This window comes from Linepithema humile, chromosome 8, assembly GCF_040581485.1.
Source record: "Linepithema humile isolate Giens D197 chromosome 8, Lhum_UNIL_v1.0, whole genome shotgun sequence".
Taxonomy (NCBI): Eukaryota; Metazoa; Arthropoda; class Insecta; order Hymenoptera; family Formicidae; genus Linepithema; species Linepithema humile.
The window spans coordinates 3,266,440-3,286,232 of record NC_090135.1 but is presented as its reverse complement, the minus strand read 5'-3'; the positions used below and the strand labels follow the sequence as shown (position 1 = coordinate 3,286,232).

The following is a 19,793-nucleotide window of genomic DNA, read 5'->3' as shown; positions in this document are numbered from 1 at the left end:
AGCAGCTGTTAAATATATATGTATGTTTCAAAATTTATAAAACAAAAATCACATAAATTTTAACTCTGAAGCTTTGACACATTGTAATAACAAACATATTTGCAATATAAATTTCGAAATTGCTCCAGAATCGTTTTTTCATAAAAATTGAGAAATAAATAATTAATAAAATTTTTTTTGTTTCTTTCAAACTTTGTAGTCATTGATATGAAGTATTAATTGATGCTGAAGCAATTCTTATAAATCATAATACATAATAACGTTACCTTTTTCTATTTATTTTCTTTGATGAGTGTCTGTGCGAGGAAAGAAATAATTTGCCTCTCTGCAAATATCTTCCCATCTTGTATATTTGTTAAATGTCAAATCACAAATCACACACACAGAAGATATCTGTATCGCAAGATATACACTTTCGACAGCGTAAAGATAATCGGTTGCGACCACTCACGCTGTGCAAGCACAACACATGTTTATCCGTTCTACTGTTTTTAAATTCAGTAGTGTACAGGATTGTGCCGTGCCCCAAAAATGAAAACGCGACTCAAATGTTACTTGCTCTCATATTTTTACGCAAGAAAACATTGTCATTTAATTTGTTTAAAAAACGCTACAAATTTAATAATAATATGAAATAATTATATTATACGATATATTGTAAATTAGTTGCTAATTGATTGCAAGTACTTCTGTTAATACAAATTTTTTTAATAGCTTTGCAATATTCATTATTAAATTTTTTTGTTTCAATAAATAAATGGTGAGTTTAAAAAATTATGTACCTAACATTTCTTTTGCGTGGTCATCTCCTTTGCTCTATCCACACATATTTTATATTTTTTTACATGTTCGCTCCCGTTATTTCTCTTATATTACTATGGCAAGTATTTATCTAAACGTCGGGTAAAATAATGCGAAGAAGCGAAAGAACAAGAATTATTTAATAAACGTGCAAGAGTAAACATGCGAAAGAAAAAAGAATGAGAGCGAGCGAGTAAAAAATTATAAAAGATGTTGCAAGTAAGATCGCGAGCAGATAATTACGCTAAAAAATGTTATGTACTTCATTTTTTAATCTCATTTTTGCTTGATTGTAATACAGAAAATTTACTTTTGCTAAGCTATTCAAATTAATTCGCTTCTACGAAGTACTTGCAATTAGCAGCCAATATGCAAAATAATGTACAATTATTATATATTATTTTCAATTTATTAAAAATCAAACAGCCTACGCGGAACGTCAGTGTTGTGAATTTGTGAAATTAATTTATACACAGACATTTATTGAAGTCGTGTGTATGTAACAATAATGCAATCATCAAAATCAATGCAGTGATCTCAAGTACTACATCGAGAGCATCGAGAGTACCGTTCGCGGTAGGAAAGGCACGCACACAGGCGAGAATCGCTTACGTCACGCGTCCGTGTGCGCTCAGCCGACGGGTGTGTAGAAGCGAGCATACATCTGTCTCGTTTCCATCGAAGCTTCTAAACACGAGCCGACAACAGCGATAAATGCTAAGAAGCAAGCGTTTCTAAGGTGAGTGGGCAGAGTAGGTACAATATTAGAGATTCCGTGTCCGAAACGTGCTTCTTGCAACTTTTTTTCGCATTTGTTTGTAACATTTCAAAAGAAGATATAAAATACGGGATCTCTAATATTCTAGCTACTCGGCCCACTCACCTTAGATACGCTTGCTTTTTAGCATTTATCGTACGCTGTTGTCGGCTCGTGTTTAGAAGCTTCGGTGGAAGCGAGATAGATGTATGCTCGCTTCTACACACCCGTCGGTCGGACGCACACGGACGTGTGACGTCAGCGATTCTCGCTTGTTGCGTGCTTCCCCTACCACGGTGCTGCTAGCGTGGTCTTCCCGCTCATTGTCAGTTCTTTCTGTGCTTTCTGTGACGACGCTATGGAGAAACGAACTCGCAAAAGTAAGTATTCTTATATCTGTATTTATATTATGTATAACATAATTGTAATAAGTGAAATTATTAATATATCTTTTTTATTGTTGCAGTCAGAAGTGAAGGCCAAGTACCATCGCCGGCACGTAGTTCGGTACGTTCATCGGTACCGAACTACGTGCCCGGCCACGTGCCTGTCCACGCGCCCGTTCAGGCGCCCGTCCAAGCGCCCGTCCAGGCGCCAGTCCACGCGCCCGTCCACGCGCCCGTCCAGGCGCCCGTCCAAGCGCCCGTCCACGCGCCCGTCCAAGCGCCCGTCCAGGCGCCAGTCCACGCGCCCGTCCACGCGCCCGTCCAGGCGCCCGTCCAAGCGCCCGTCCAGGCGCCCGTCCAGGCGCCCGTCCAGGCGCCCGTCCAGGCGCCCGTCCAAGCGCCCGTCCAGGCGCCCGTCTAAGCGCCCGTCCAGGCGCCCGTCCAAGCGCCCGTCCAGGCGCCAGTCCACGCGCCCGTCCAAGCATCCGTCAACGTGCTACAGCCCGTGCAGGGGAATCAACCGCATGGAAAATTAAACGCATTAAATAAAGTAAGTAATAAAATTAAATTGTAGCATCTGTGTGAATGAATGTGCGTGCATGTGTATTCGCGAGTGTATGTGCGTGCATGCGTATTCGCGAGTGTATGTGCGTGTATGTCCGTGCATGCGTATTCGCGAGTGTATGTGCGTGCATGCGTATTCGCGAGTGTATGTGCGTGTATGTCCGTGCATGCGTATTCGCGAGTGTATGTGCGTGTATGTCCGTGCATGCGTATTCGCGAGTGTATGTGTGTGCATGCGTATTCGCGAGTGTATGTGCGTGTATGTCCGTGCATGCGTATTCGCGAGTGTATGTGCGTGTATGTGCTTGCATGCACAATTAATTATATAAAATGTTAAATTTAATATTATATGTGTTTTTAAATATAATATTTTCTTCTGTTTGCAGCGGATTCACAACATTATAAGGAAGAAATTGCGCACGGTGCAGAAGAGGACACAAGGCAGGACACCACCACCACCACCACCAGCAGCACCATCACCACCTCAATGGCATATTTCGTGCGCTCCGCCGTATGTTACGACATACTCCACACACGCTCCAGCGTACAGTATTGCGTCACCATGTATTCCTCCGTGGCCACCACGATATCCACCGCCGGGACCACCATCGTATCTACCGCCGGGCCCACCATCGTATCCACCGCCGGGCCCACCATCGTACGGTGCACCATACCACCAGCCTTCGGCGTACAATCCATATGGATATTATTGGTAATTTTGTTCTATTCTATTCGTATTCTATTTCGTATTTCGTTATTTCACATCACATTTTGCGTTGTAAACTTCGGTCAATTATCATTAATTACAATATTGGTTTATTGTAATTATATTTTGCGCTATTTCTGTGATTTTAGTTTATTCGCAGCAAACATAAGATATATTAGACACAACGCAAAATGTGATGCGATTGAAAAGAGATTTGACGTGTAATATTTTTATGAAAACATGCAATGTTTTGAAAAAGAAACTGAAACGATAAGCATTATATAGTTTTGTATTTTTTGTTGAAATGTGCGATACATGTGCGATGTATTTTATTTCATTTATTATATGTATAATATAACAAAATCTCTTTTCAATCGCATCACATTTTGTGTTATAAACTTTGGTCAATTATCATTAATTACAATATTGGTTTATTGTAATGATTTTTTGCACTATTTCTGTGATTTTAGTTTATTCGCAGGAAACATAAGATAATTAGACACAACGCAAAATGTGATGCGATAAAAAATAGATGTGTAATTAGTATTTTTATGAAAACATGCAATGTTTTAAAAAAGAAACTGAAACGATAAGCGTATAATTTTGTATTTTTTGTTGAAATGTGCGATACATGTGCGATGTATTTTATTTCGTTTATTATATGTATAACAAAATCTCTTTTCAATCGCATCACATTTTGTGTTATAAACTTTGGTCAATTATCATTAATTACAATATTGGTTTATTGTAATGATTTTTTGCACTATTTCTGTGATTTTAGTTTATTCGCAGCAAACATAAGATGTATTAGACACAACGCAAAATGTGATGCGATTGAAAAGAGATTTGACGTGTAATATTTTTATGAAAACATGCAATGTTTTGAAAAAGAAACTGAAACGATAAGCATTATATAGTTTTGTATTTTTTGTTGAAATGTGCGATACATGTGCGATGTATTTTATTTCGTTTATTATATGTATAACAAAATCTCTTTTCAATCGCATCACATTTTGTGTTATAAACTTTGGTCAATTATCATTAATTACAATATTGGTTTATTGTAATGATTTTTTACACTATTTCTGTGATTTTAGTTTATTCGCAGCAAACATAAGATGTATTAGACACAACGCAAAATGTGATGCGATTGAAAAGAGATTTGACGTGTAATTAGTATTTTTATGAAAACATGCAATGTTTTGAAAAAGAAACTGAGACGATAAGCATTATATAGTTTTGTATTTTTTGTTCAAATGTGCGATACATGTGCCATGTATTTTATTTCATTTATTATATGTATAACTCTTACTCGGACTATTATTGTATTATTTATATGAAAAAAATGTATTATAAAAATTTTTTTATACGTTATGTATAATGGAAATTTAATGGAAATTTAGAATTAGAATAAAACAATTCTATTTCTGCAAAAATGTTGTATCTTATTATCCTATAAGCCCCCATAAATTCCTATAAACTTGTTTCAAAGTTTTGTAATGTGTTAGTCAATGTTATTTTACAAATGTCATTGTATAAATGTCAATGAGTCATGCATTTCTTGTATATGAAATAAATATGTAGAGATTTTAATGTACAGATATGGTTAAATTAATATTGTGTAAATTATTCTATGATTTTGAAATGTTTAATGTTAATACAATCATAATATGTAAAAATTTTAAAAATAGTTCTATTTTTACGAATAGGAATGCTTTTATAATGTGTTCAATTAGTACAGTTTTTCTTTCACTGTATCTTACACAATATTTAATTGAATCATATCTCTACATTAAAATCTCAACATATTTATTCTATATACAAGAAATAAATGATTCATTGACTACAATGACATTTGTAAAATAACATTGAATAACATTAATTATATATATATCAAATATGTATCTATATAAATTCTCTATATATAATTTATATTGTTCAATTTAAAAGTGCACTGTATCTTATACACAATATTATTTTACAATCTCTCTTTCTCTCTCTCTCTCTCTCTATATATATATATTGTGTATAATATTGTGTATAAGGTACAGTGCAATGAAAACTGTACAAATTGAACGTATAAAATCATTTTTCTTCGTAACACAAACCTCTATATATATATATATAGAGAAAGAGAGAGAGAGAAAGAGAGAGAGAGAGAGAGAGAGAGAAAGAGAGAGAAATAGCATATGTACATATTAGGTTAGTTATGTGTCCACACACACATTTATCCGTATAATATATGTATAATATATATGTATATAATAAACTAAAATGTACTAAATGACGGGTAAATGTGTGTGTAGACACATAACTAACCTAATATATACATATACTACTTTATGACACTGAGAACTGTATAGCGCCTCTATCCCAAAATCCCGGAACTAATCTATTGCCCTTTTTTACCTCATTATCGTCTATATTGCACGCATGCTTTGCATAAATTCTAATTCAGGAAACATTTTTAGACTACATCTCTGAACTCAATTCTAACAGTTCCCTATTAATCTTTGATATATTCTCTTTCGGCCGGAATGTTAATTTTGCACCTGCAAGCTGTATAATTTTTATATTAAACAAATATTTGTATGCACCGACAGCTTGTCGGTAAAATTTCCAAATTTTTTTCTGTTTTTTGTTTTAAATGTTATACCAGCCGATTCTTTAGCATGTATACTTTAATCACCTAAAAGGATTTGTAATTCTATACATGCAATAAAAAAATTTTCTTAAACTACGAAATTAATTTTTCGTCGGTAAAACAGTACTACTCCAGCATCGCCTTAAGGTATTGATATTCAAAATTAATTTATTTTTATTTTTAATTTTTTTATGGTTTCATATCTTTGTTTTATCTAATTTTTTATAATTGCTTTCAATCTGGTTTATTTTTTCTAATTTTGCAAGTTAGACGGTCCGTGGCTTCACACGTATATAACTTTACTAACCACATTGTACTACACGTTTATCAGAGGTATTTATATAATTTTTTTTCTACAACTTGTTTGAGCCGTGAGAATACCCCTAATTTTGGTTTTTTCACTTTAACAGGATGCGTTTCCTTAGTCAAAAATAGTACCAAAGCTTCTCTAATCATGTACTAAGTTTTATAATTTGTATTACACTGAAGATGGCCACGTACCTTGGCCGAAACGTCTGTAGAATTTTATAAATAAAAGGAATTTTTGAGCAAATCGATCCAGCTCTTGCTCTATTGGCTATATATATTAAAACGGTTATTAAAAATATTATAAAATAAGATATATAAACATATAATTTAATGAATGCGTTCAGCAGAAAGAAACAACAAATTTGCAGTGTGGTATATCATGTTGATAAATATAAAGTGACATATGATATACTGCAAAATTTGTTGTTCCTTTTGCTGAACGCAGGCATTAAATGTATTATATATTGATATACAAATTATGGTAATATTGAATTAATTTTAGTTTTTTTATTAAATATGTAATAATGTAATTTTTTTAGGTCTTCCTCCGAGACTGAAAGATTGAGCACCGTAGTGTTGCTAGTGATTATATATTGATTGATGTACAAATTATGGTAATATTGAATTAATTTTAGTTTTTTTATTAAATATGTAATAATATAATTTTTTTAGGTATGTAATAATGTAATTTTTTTAGGTCTTCCTCTGAGACTAAAAGATTGAGCACCGTAGTGAAAATGTTCTCTGAAAAAGACTCACAGTTGGTCGTGAAGCACACACAATTGTGGAGGATGTTCCTGGGACATATTTTTTACTACAAACTACAATGTAAAATCATACGGATTACACGGCCAATTACATTCGCTTCTAATATATACGAACTCGTGACTCGTGTTTCAATGTTATTTTTATAGAAAATAGTACGCAAATGACTGTTGCGTGGTTTGCTCGCAAGTTTTCATTACTCAGACTTCATCATTTTTTTAAATTGCTAAAACACGTTTTAATGTTTTGATATATTTTTGTTTGTCTAATGTTTAAAGATAAGTAAAGTGCGAATAATTATTTTTCTAAGTATTAGTTTACATTTCAAAATTACAAGACAGATACTGAAACTCTTACGCGATATGTCATACAAATGTCATATGCTGGAGAGCATCTGCGAGAGAAATCACCGATGCTCAAAATCGAGTTCTATAATGTAACGTAGAAATGTTTTACAATTATTTATTTGCTATTATCATGGTAAAAAGGTATTATAATTCTAAGGGAAATATGCAGGGCCAATATCAAATGAAGTGTAAATGCTAAAACCACAGTCATACAGCCATTTGTCATTTTGTATTTTTCACGAAGATGCTTGAACTTAAATCACACAAGTTTGTATTGATCATAACTGCAGTCTGATAAATCAACGAATGATTAAGAGAATATTATAATATCGTAATATATCATAATTATAGCGTTAAGCGATGTAAGTAAGCGATCATTCTGTGCAAATGGTTAACGGAAAACCGATCTATATAAGCTAGCCAATTTCGAGCAAAAGAATAGTAACATAAATATTTAAAATCATAATTATAGCGTTAAGCGATGTAAGTAAGCGACCATTCTGTGCAAATGGTTAACGGAAAACCGATCTATATAAGCTAGCCAATTTCGATCAAAGGAATAGTAACATAAATATTTAAAAAATTATAAATAATACAATAATTATGATAATGCGAGGCACAGCAAATTACATTCTTATCGATAATGGTGTTGGTTCTTGCTGAGAATAAAAAAAAAAAGTCCACGAGTTCTCGCGGACATTGAGCAAGTATTTTTGCGAACAAGAACACGCATCTCTCGCTACATTCTAAAGTACCAGAGATATTCGAAACCAACAACGAGGACAGTAGTTTTAAAAATGGAAGTGGACCGGCCGATGTCCACTTCCACCGCGATATCCACCGCGATTTCCACCGCGATTTCCACCGCGACCTCCTCGGTGACCGCGATTTCCTCCTCCTATTTTACTCCACCGTGGTGCTGTAACAACAAAAAACAAATATAAAAATATAATTCTTTAGTTTCTTTAGTTTTCAGAGGTAAAAAATAAAAAATAAAACTTACGTAGAACTGGCATGTAATTTTGTTCCACTCCCATTTGCTGCCACTGCCATTGTTGCTGCTGCTGCCGCTGCCAATTCTTGATCTCTGAAAAGAATATTAAAATATTAGTTATATTTTTTTAAACGGATATTTTTATATAATTTTTTGTTAATTACCTTTCACGATATATGGTGGTAGATACGATGTATCTACCACTGGTGAAGGTGATGCTGATGCTGGTGGCAGCGGCGGCGGCGGCGGCGGCTGCTGCAATAGTGTTGGTAACTGTAAAAAATACTTTTGCGGCGGTGGCCCCGATGACGGCAATGGCCCCGATGGCGGCGGTGGCCCCGATGGCGGCGGTGGCCCCGATGGCGGCGGTGGTTTCGATGATGACAGCGGCGGTGACCCCGGTGGCAGGGATGGCATTCCATCTAATTGCCCTTGGCTATCGCCATATTTTTCTTTTAAATGTCTAAATTCTTCTTTTAATGCAGCGATTTCTGCATTTTTAGTAGAAGTCGCTGCATTGGGAGTATTTTTCTTTATTTCGCTCATTTCTGTAAAAATAAAAATATTTTTTATATTATACTAAATAATTATTATACTAAATAATTTTTTTCTCGTACTTACTTTTTTTTTCTCTCTGCGTATTCTTCGTTTCACTTGATGCGGCGACATATTGGTTTCACGTTTCACTTAATGTTAGCCATGCCCTCTTATGGCGTTTTGGTTTCACTTAATTGTTGTTAACCACGCCCTCTTATGGCGTTTATCATTGTTAGTAGTGACAAAATGCAAGTTTTAGGTCGCTAGCGCCATTGGAGGTAGGGGTCGTGTCCACTAGCGCCATTGGTGGTGGGGGTCATGACCATGTTTCTCGCCGCTGCTCAGAAGTTCGAAAAAGATAATTGATGTATTCAGGGGGTCGATTGTGTAGCATGAAATAGCATGAAATAAAGTAAAAATTACAAAAGTGAACAAATTTACTAAAATATTCATGATCTTATTGGTCAATAACTAGTAAGTTTGTTCACTTTTGTAATTTTCACTGCGATCCCCACCATTAAGAGCACCGATTGTGCTAGCGGCCTAAGATTTGCATCACTGTCATAGTAAAAAATGGAAATGCTGCATTGCGATTTGTCAACTGCCATTATAAACGAGATTGGTTTACGGAAAACACCAATTGAATCCTTTGGAAGCGTAACACAGTTTGTAAGTCATTTATAAATGTGACTATGGCTGTCGACTGACAGTTGATATAAAATGTCGTATTATTTTGTATTTACGGTGAAGGAGTGGATTTTTGCGGCGTTTTTATAGAAAAAAGAAGAAAAAAAACTGCATCAGTATATTACCTAAGGTATGTTTTAGTTGTTTATTTGTAATTTAAGTTTATTATTCTTGGTTAACATATGTTTCGGTTCTTCATATTAGGTCATCTTCAGTATACAGTTTAGTTGTTCAATTCAGTCATAATATTGCTTTACATATTAAATATGATAGTGACGATATGGTCTAATATGTGAAGCAATATATATGTGAAGCAACATCATGACTGAATTGAACAACTAAACTGTACATTAAAGATGGCCTAATATGAAGTGCTGAAACGTGTTACCTAATTTCCTGCCTTTTTTTAAGATTTAAAAATTTATTGTATTAAATACAACAATATATGTTCATTTTACTATTTGTGGCTTAAATTAATTTTTATTACAGATACTGATTATTGAAGAAAGAGAAAGAAGAAGAAAAAAAACGAGGGAGAAAGATTGAGAGAGAGCCAGACACAGGAGAAGAGGACGAACAAAAGGAAAAAGAAATAGAACTTTTAATTAGTATTAAGGTACTTAAAATTTAAAAAATAGAAAATAGTTCAATTTATTAATTCTTTTTCATATTATTACTGTAACGTTGAAAATTGAAATAAAAGATTGTCTAACCATCATTATATGTTTATTTTGTAGATTTTTAGATTTCCAAATCAGAACGTTCCAGAAGAGGAGTTTAGGTTTAAGTAGGTATATTTCTTTTTATATATAAGAGTTGCTGTGCACTTATAAAAAGAAGGGTTGCTGTGCACCTTCAAGAAAGATATATAAGAGTTGCTGTGCACTTATAAAAAGAAGGGTTGCTGTGTACCTTTATAAGAGTTGCTGTGCACTTATAAAAGAAGGGTTGCTGTGCACCTTCAAGAAAGACTGCTGTGCGTCTTTAAACACTTGATATAAAAAGAAGGGTTGCTGTGCATTTTCAAGAAAGACTGCAGTGCGTCTTTAAACACTTAATATAAAAAGAAGGGTTGCTGTGCACCTTCAAGAAAGACTGCAGTGCGTTTTTAAACACTTAATATAAAAAGAAGGGTTGCTGTGCACCTTCAAGAGTGACAGCTGTGCGTCTTTAAACACTTGATATAAAAAGAAGGGTTGCTGTGCACCTGTAAAAAACAATTGCTGTGCTCTTGCAAATAATAATATAATATTTTATTATAAAGCAAAAATACCTATAAAAATGGAAAAACAAATAGCGCTGTCATTTGATCAGAAACGTATTATTACTCAAGGCGAATGGTTAAATGATATACATATGGAGCATTTTGCACATCTTTTAAGAACTTGTTCAGATTATAGACCTGTGCAAACACAAAAATTGTATTCTCTTGATACAATACAATGTGCATCAGAATATAAAAAACATATACAAATATTATTTAGTTCGTCAGGTCTAAACGCATTAGATGGACATTGGATATGTAGCTATTATGACAAAAAAAATTTATTTATTTATGATTCGTTTAATAATAAAAAGTTGCACAGAGATTATGAACAATTTTTAAGACAATTATTTCTAACTTATCCTTTTGAAAAACGACCTATCAAATTTCCAACTGTGCAATGTCAACCGAATAGTAATGATTGCGGTGTTTTCGCTATAGCTTTTGCAATTTCGTTGCTATTCAATATTAAACCAGAAAAAGTTAAGTATGATCATAGCTTAATGCGTTCACATTTGATAAAAATTTTTGAATCTAATGTAATCGAACATTTTCCTCAAGATCCAAAATATGGTGTTCAAAAAGTGCTTTCATTGGCATTAATAAAAGCAAAAGAAGCTGAAACAACTCGTAAGCGTATGATACATCAAAATAAGACAAATGAAAAGAAATTTAATCAATTGGAAGAGTATAATCGTCCTTGTAAATTAAAGAAATTAAATAATGATTTGTTAAAAATGCAAAAAAACAGCAGATTTAGACAAAATTGCAGATGTAACATTAATTAATAATAATCGTATTGATCAAGTTGATAAAAAAGATTATAAAGAGAATGAAGGACGTATACAGATGTACTTAGAAAATGATATGCAAAATGAAAGATATCGAGATCAAATGATTATAAAAACTGAGACAAAAATAGTTTTGTCATCCGAACAAAAAAATATTATTGTTCAAGGTGAATGGCTAACAGATTTGCATATAAAACATTTTCATCATCTTTTAGAAAGGTATTCTAATTATAGACCTGTCGAAACATTGTTATTACAATGTCTTGATGAAATACAACCTATACCTGACAATAATGAACATATACAGATATTATATAGTTCGTCAGGTCCTGGCGCATTAGATGGACATTGGGTATGCAGTTATTATGATGCACAAAACTTATTTATTTATGATTCATTGAATAAAAAAAAGTTGCATAAAAATCATGAACAATTTTTAAGACGATTATTTCCGACTTATTCTTTTGATCAACGGCCTGTCCGATTTCCTACTGTGCAGCAACAACCAAACGGTAATGATTGTGGTGTTTTTTCAATAGCTTTTGCAATTTCATTACTATTTAATATCATGCCTGATACAGTAAAGTATGATCATAGCTTAATGCGTTCACATTTAGTAAAAATTTTGGAATCTAATGTAATAGAGCATTTTCCTTAAGATTTAATATATGGAGTTATTCAAAAAGTATCTCCGTTAGCAATAATAAAACCAAAGAAAGTAGCTCCTCCACGTACAATAGGACAAAATAAAATAGAACAAAAATCAAATACATTAAAGAACAATTTTGTTGATCAAATTAATAACAAGGATAACCAAGAGATAATAAATATAGATGATAATATTACATTGACTAACAATTTTGTTGATAACAAAAAAAGTTGCAAAAAAGAAAATCAAGATATATGTGATTACTTAAAAAATCATGCGCATTACGAACGACATCCATATAAACAAAATTTAGAATATAATCGTGCTAAAAAGATACAGAAATATAAGGAAAAATTAGAAGATAATCGCGCTAAAAAGAAGCGCAGATATGAAGAAAATGTAGAAGATAATCGTGCTAAAAAGAAGCGCAGATATAAAGAAAATTTAGATTATAATCGCGCTAAAAAGCGGCAACAATATGATAAAAATTTTGCAATGCGATGCACGCAAGAGCGCATACGTTATTCTAAATTGATGCAAAAGGAAGAAAGTAGATAAAAAATATTAGAACGTAAATGGAATTATAACAAACAATATTATAAGAAAAAGAAAGAAGAAAGAGAAAAAAAGAATGAAACATTGAAATATAAACATAACATAAAAAATTGCAATGTTACTAATAATATCACTAAAAAATATAGAAATGTTCGGTGCAAAAATTCTATAAAATTAAAAAATGGTTCTTTGATAACATTCATTAAAAATATTTCGAAAAAATTAAATATTGAATGTAATATCGAAAAACAATTAGAAGCTGAGAAAATAGTACGTTGGTGTAATAATGTTAGAAATAATTATATTGACGACATGAATAAAATATTATATAGACTTAAAAAGAAAGCAGAAGTATGTTTGACTCTTGTTGCTGAATGTCATACAATTGATGAACAATTGAATGTGTATGCGCGGTTTCCCCCTGTGGAAAATCGGCTGCATTTGAGTTTAAAAATTGCAAAGGCTCAAAGTCTAATAGTAGGTAGCTGAGGAACGAGGAAAATTAAGACTGGGAGAGCGAATAACACTCGCGTGAACATCTGAATAAAATAATAATTCGACTCGATCGGGCTAAGAACAAGGCAAGACTGACTACCGAATTTGGTAGACTACACGCGTGAGCGAGCTGACAACACCAGAAATTCGGCAGCCCGTCTTAATGGGCCATCTACAAGCACTCATGATTGCTCGCATCATCGCATCGCGCAATCAGCCGGCGTGTACCGACAAACATGTTATACTCGCGGCAGCATTCTGCGCGAACATACCGCCCGCCATCGCTCGAAGTAATGAAACTCGAGAGATCAAATCGACAAGGGCAAAAGAATCTCTAATCGATGATCGGAATAACAGAAAGTAGAGCGAACTAAAAAAAAAAACAAACTAGTATACCGTACACAAAATGACGAAATATCAACTCTCGGCACGAAGCACTTGAAAATAAAGAAAAATTATTTAGAAATAACAATGTCCAAATGTGGCGAGCACACTCTTCTTACAATAATAAGTGCGATAGAAACAAATAATTCTATACAATGCAAATTTTCTTACATTAAATTCACAAAAAATTTTAGCAAGAGAAGAGCACAACAAGAGGTAAGTTCAAGAAAATTACAGGTAGAAGGAATTAAGTACCTTCTAGCTTAAGACTAACTCTACAGGAATATGCAATATGATACAAGTTTATGATACGTTTCGTGAGTTACGAATATAGATCACTATTTAGCGAGCTCCGCCCGCTATGAACGTCTCAAATTGAGCGAACTTAACAATTGTTTCCTCGTGCACCGGCAGCAAAATAAGTTTGTTGACAGGTCGCACACTCTCAGAGCCTGTTGTCGAACGTATTGTGGCAACTCTTGTCAAGTCATCCCTTCCAGGATGAATACGTAGAACTCTGGCCAACGGCCATTTCGTTGGAGGAGATAGCTTGTCCTTGAAGAGGACTAGGTCTCCTACCTGGAGTTTTCGATTTGACTTGAGCCATTTTGTGCGTTGTTGTAGTTGAGACAGGTATTCCGAGCGCCATCGCCGCCAGAAGTGGTTTCGCATTAGCTGAAGAGGGTGCCAGCCAAGACATAGTTGCCCAGGTTGATTGACCTCTGTGTAAGGCTCTGGAAAGGCGACGAGAGGCCTCCCGATCAGAAAGTGCCCGGGTGTCAGTGCTGAGACGTCGGTTGCATCAGAGCTGAGTGCGCTGATTGGTCGAGAGTTGAGGCAGGCTTCTATGCTAGCCAGCACCGTCGAAAATTGCTCGTACGTGAGCTTAGAGTCGCCGATGACTCTGTAAAGATGGCGCTTCATAGATTTAACGTTGGACTCCCAAATGCCCCCAAAGTTTAGAGCGCGGGGAGGGATGTAACGCCACTCCACTCCGTCGGAAACTACCGCAGCTGCCATAGCTTGTCCGGTGGCGGATGTCTCAGAAAGGAGCCTGTGCAGCTCGGCTTCGCTGCCCTTGAAGGTCGTGCCGTTGTCGCTGTATAAGATTTGGCAGAGACCGCGCCGAGCGACAAAGCGCCGATAAGCAGCTAGAAAAGCGTCCGTCGTTAGGTCGGAGACCACTTCTAGGTGGACAGCCTTCACGACGAGGCACACGAATACCGCGACGTATCCCTTGGAAGTCTTCATCCCTCGGCCAGGTGAGGCCTTCAGCCAAAAGTAGCCGGCAAAGTCAACTCCAGAGTGCGCAAACGGTACGGCGGGTTTCGTTCGAATGGCTGGCAGCGGCGTCATTTGCTGCTCGAGAGTGATAGCATTGTGACGGGTGCATGTGACACAGCTCCGCACGACGCGTCGGATCGTGGTGTTAGCACGCAGGATCCAAAATTTCTGCAACAAATAACTATGTACTAATCTGTAACCCCCATGAAGAGTGGAAATGTGAGCCTTTCGAATGAGGAGAATAGTGACGTGATGATTCTTAGGGAGGATGATGGGATGCTTCTCGGATTCCGAGAGAAAGGAGTTCTGAAGTCTGCCGCCGACGCGAATCAGGCCTTGAGTGTCGACAAAGGGCAGGAGTTTGCGAAGAGGACTGCTAGATTGAACTTCCCCTTTTAAGGCAAGACGCTGAAACTCTTCCGGAAACGCCTCCATCTGCACCAATCTGATAAGCGTCATCGAACCGAAGGATAGTTCCTGTGATGACAAAAACCCCGTGCGTCGATCAGATCTTTCCAGCTTCGAATTCAGCCGCCAGCGATGTACATAGGCAAGAATGGTGCATAACTTGTCGAAAGAAGAGAACTTAGTCAGCCAATCTGAGAATGGAAAATCGAGTTGATTCAGCCAAATATTGACTCGATTGCGTGATTCCAACTCATTGGCTTCGGGTTTAGAGTTGGAAGGCCATTCGGCTTGTGAAAGAGTCAGCCAGTGAGGACCCTTCCACCAGATTTCCGATCCCTGCAGCTGCCGTGGCAAGCACCCTCTCGTAGCCAGGTCCGCAGGATTGTGAACAGATTTGACGTGGCGCCAAGTAGCGGTTGGTAGAGATGTGGTAATCTCACTGACTCTGGTTGCCACGTAGGTTTTCCACTTAGAAGGATGCGATTGTAGCCATGACAAAACTACCTGAGAGTCGCACCAACAATGAATTTGCGCCGGTGGAACCTCCAGTTGTGGCAGGATGGCGGTGATCACCCGTGTCAGAAGAGACGCTCCACAAAGTTCGAGCTTGGGAAGGCTAATGACCTTCAAGGGTGCGACCTTGGATTTGGCCACAAGAAATCGAGATGACGATGTCGATGGTACTACGACGTAGATGGTGGCTGCAAAGGCGCGTTCGGACGCATCGCAAAAGCCGTAAAGATGCCACTCCATCGTTCTGCCAGTTCCCAGCCAACGTGGAATCCTTATGGCTTCGAGATCCATGAGTTCTGTCAGGTACGTGATCCAGGATTGTTTAAGTTCGCCTGTAACTTGAGCGTCCCAGTCCGCTCCTTGAAGCCACAGACATTGTAACAGCAGTTTGGCCTGTATGACCACTGGAGAAACCCAGCCCACCGGGTCGAAAAGTGTAGCAACCTGAGAGAGAATCGTGCGTTTCGTCACTGCCGAGGGTGACGATGAAAGCCGCACATCAAAATTGAACACATCCGAGTGGGGTAGCCATTTTAAGCCAAGTGTCGAAACCGTGCCGATCTCACTCAACTTCCTGTGCTGAAGCGGCTCAGCTGCTCCCAGAAGATCGACATGACTGGCAGCCCACTTATCCACAGTCATACCTGCCGAAGATAGGATGCTAATAAGTTCAGTTTTAGCCGCTGCGGTCTCTTCGAGCGTGTCTCCTCCCGCCAAAAAATCATCCACATAGCGATTTTTTTTTAGCAACTTAGACCCAAGTGGAAAGCGATCCGCTTCCTTTTCTGCAAGATCTAGAAGACATGCGTTAGCGTGGAAGGGAGCAGAGGCCGTACCGTAAATCACCGTGAGTAAACTGTATGAAAGCAACGGCGATCCGGGCGAAAACCTCCAGCAGATGCGCTGCCAGTTTAAGTCCTCCGGGTGAACCAGCATTTGTCGAAACATCTTCACCACGTCACAGGTGAACACGTATCGGAAGAAACACCATCTCAGGAGCACGACCAATAGGTCCTCTTGCAGCTTTGGACCAGCATGAAGAAAGGAATTGAGTGAAGCTCCCCTGGCGTCCTTCTGCGAGCCGTTGAAAACGACACGAATCTTGCCGCTGTCCTTCTTGAAGACAGGGTGGTGGGGCAAATAATAGAATTGTCTTGTGTTTGTCTCGTCCTCCGGGACCACTTCCATGTGGCCGAGGTCGATGTACTCGCGCATGAATGCGGAGTACGCAGCTGCGACGTCGGGTTGCTTGACGAACCGACGTTCGAGACGACCCATGCATGCTCGAGCAGTCGAATCAATGCCGGAGAATTGAGGTGTTCCGGAGAAGGGAAGCCGCACGACGTAGCGACCTTCTCGATTGCGAGAGGACGTTTTCCTGAAATGTTCAAGACATTGCTGGTCGCTCGGTGACAGCCGAGGCACCCGCGGGATCTCCTCCGTCTCCCAGAATCTTGTCACGGCTTTCGTGAGCTCGTGGTTAATTGAGATGTGATGCACTGATGCGGCATCCTCAGGGTCGTCATTCGGACCAGAGCTGCCTAAGAGGACCCAGCCAAAGACGGTCTCCTGTGCAACTGGAGCTTCAAGAGGGTTGACAGCCTTCCGAATCCCTGGTAACAATGTGGCGCCAAAAACCGCTGAACTGAGGATGCAGTCTACTCTGCTGGGCACTCCAAAGTGAGGGTCGGCTAGCTGCAGGCCGTCAAGATGACTCCAACCTTTCCGAGGCTTGACCCGCCTCCTAGGCAAGAGATTGGAAACCCTCCTCAACACCAGCGCTGTAAACTCAAGAGAAAAATTAGTATCTCGTTGAGATTTCAGAGTGAGTTTGACTCGACTCTGAGCTACGGCATTGGTAGTGCCACCCGTGCCATTAACAACGACGTAGACGGGTTTGCGCTTCAGATTAAACGCTTGGACAACATGTTCCGAGACGATGCATTGCTCTGCACAAGAATCCAACAGCACACGTGCAGTCATAGAAACCCCAGCCGCAGATTGCAAAGTGATCACGGCCGTTGCCAGAAGCTGGTCAGTACCGCAGAACTCACTGAAGATCTGATGAGAGCTGGAGATAACTAGATGAGTGTTGACTTCTCCTGAAGATTGTGAGAGCTGTTGCGTTGTAGATCCGAAAGATCCATCCTGATGAAGTCGCGTGTGATGGAAGCCAGCGCACACGTAACAACGAACTGGAGAGTTACAACTATCAATCTTGTGACGATTGCTAAAGCAGTTTGTGCAAAGACCCTTGCTAACAACAAGCTGTTTCCGCTTGCCTGGTGAGAGAGCAGCAAAACCCTTGCACTTATTGAGCGAGTGAGATCCTTGACACTGAATGCAGGAACCACTGTCCTGAGACCTTGAAGAAGGCGATCGTGAAGAATTTGAAACCGTTGCATGAACCGCTGTGCTCCTTCCCTTTGTTTGATTTCCAGACGAATTCTTATGCTGACCGCTGAAGGACTTGACTTTGGAATCGGCTGCCGACTGGCTTACGGCCTCAACCCTGTCCAATGTCTGAATACGGTCTTCGAGAAACCTTTTAAAGAGATCAAACGTTGGAAAGGTTCCATCCTGGATGGTTTCAATCTGCTTCGCCCAGTCCATGCGAGATGCCGGAGCTAGTTTGGATTCAATACACTGTATAAATACCATGTCCCAGTGCTCAACGGGAAGTTTCAGCGACCTGAAGGCGTTGATGCTTTCATTTGTCGTGTTGAGAAGACTGCTTAAATGTGCGCTCGTCTCCTTGGTTGACGAAGGTAGCGTGAGCAGAGCATTAAAATGCGTGGAAAACCGGAGGAAAATGTTGTCGTATCTGTTACGAAGAGTTTCCCAGGCAGTAAGAAAATTCTCCCCCGTGACTTCGAGTCCATTGAGTTTACTCTCAGCCTCTCCTTCCAATGAATTTAGAAGGTGCTGAAATTTGATGACCGGAGTCATGTTCTGGTCATTTAAGACAAGCGCTTGAAACTTGCTTTTGAAGCTCTGCCACTCTCGCTGCGTTCCGTTAAATTTTGGAAGCTTGACACGTTCCAATGCGGACAGTGATGACGAGAATATTGGAGCCGTCCGATCTGACGATCTAGAGCCTGGCGCTGACAGAGAGGTCGCGTCGATACGTTCCGACAGCCAGGACTCAGCCGACAGATAGGCGGACCTTCCTGACTCGTACAAGTTCTCCTTGAAATAGGTGCGACTCTTGAGTTCTTCTCCAAAGGGATAAAGATCATAATCTCTCGTCTGAAATGCAGTCCAATAATCTTGGAGAAGTTTGCGGCGAGCCTCATAATCGCTCAAGGTCATGTCCCTTGCTGCCTTCTGCTTAGACGTGTTCGCTTGAAAATTCACGATCAAATCGTGATCCCGCCTTTGACGCGACAGGAGATCATCGACAGTTCTATCGACAGGCATGATGCAAGGATCAAGATGCTTGAGAGAGAGAAGAGAGAATTACGGGCAGTATTATCAATGGTAGCCAGTGCACAGGATCCGGACACGTGCGAGTTGCGCGTATCAAGAAACAGCAAGAAATTCGCACGAGAATCAGCTGCGCGAACGAGAGCGCCGTCCTACTATACGTGCAAGAGAGAACGCACGCTATAGCATAGGCGAATGTAGTCGCGAGTGAGAGCGCTGTCTCACCGTGCGCACGAGAGAGCTACAAATCTCCTACCGTGCTGAGCGAGCGAGTCAGCTGTGCGAGGCGGATGGATGTGAAGCGTAGACCGATAGCGTCCCTCGCCGCGCCGATCCTCTCTTCCTCGATCCCGCGTCACTGCTCCCGCGCGCCGCTGGTGCCTCACGAAGTTAGATGGGGGGGGGGGGGTGCTCGTGGATGATGTCCACGTCCAAACGCCTCCCGGTTGACGCGTCGAGTCGAGTCTGCTGGTGGAAGACGATACGCCTTCTGTAGAGTCTTCACAGGCCCGATAAGTCTGTTCACT

At 38.7% G+C, this 19,793-nt stretch overlaps 3 protein-coding genes across 3 annotated transcripts; 1 reads left to right on the top strand and 2 right to left on the bottom strand.

Moving 5' to 3' along the window:
* The first annotated feature begins 1,916 nt into the window (after positions 1-1,916).
* Positions 1,917-2,365, top strand: LOC137001696 (cyclin-dependent kinase inhibitor 1C-like). The gene is made up of 2 exons (XM_067360803.1): positions 1,917-1,938; positions 2,025-2,365. The coding sequence occupies exons 1-2, from the start codon at positions 1,917-1,919 to the stop codon at positions 2,363-2,365; spliced, it is 363 nt and encodes a 120-aa protein (XP_067216904.1).
* Positions 2,366-6,063: 3,698 nt separating this feature from the next.
* LOC137001421 (WAS/WASL-interacting protein family member 3-like) lies at positions 6,064-9,185 on the bottom strand. The gene is made up of 2 exons (XM_067360232.1): positions 8,438-9,185; positions 6,064-8,366 (listed from the first exon to the last, which is right to left on the bottom strand). Exons 1-2 carry the CDS (start codon positions 8,817-8,819, stop codon positions 8,245-8,247), a joined length of 504 nt encoding a protein of 167 aa, XP_067216333.1. The 5' UTR covers positions 8,820-9,185; the 3' UTR covers positions 6,064-8,244.
* A 4,792-nt stretch (positions 9,186-13,977) lies between these two features.
* On the bottom strand, positions 13,978-19,260 carry LOC105669382 (uncharacterized). The gene has a single exon (XM_067360802.1). It carries the CDS (start codon positions 19,258-19,260, stop codon positions 13,978-13,980), a length of 5,283 nt encoding a protein of 1,760 aa, XP_067216903.1.
* Positions 19,261-19,793: the final 533 nt, after the last annotated feature.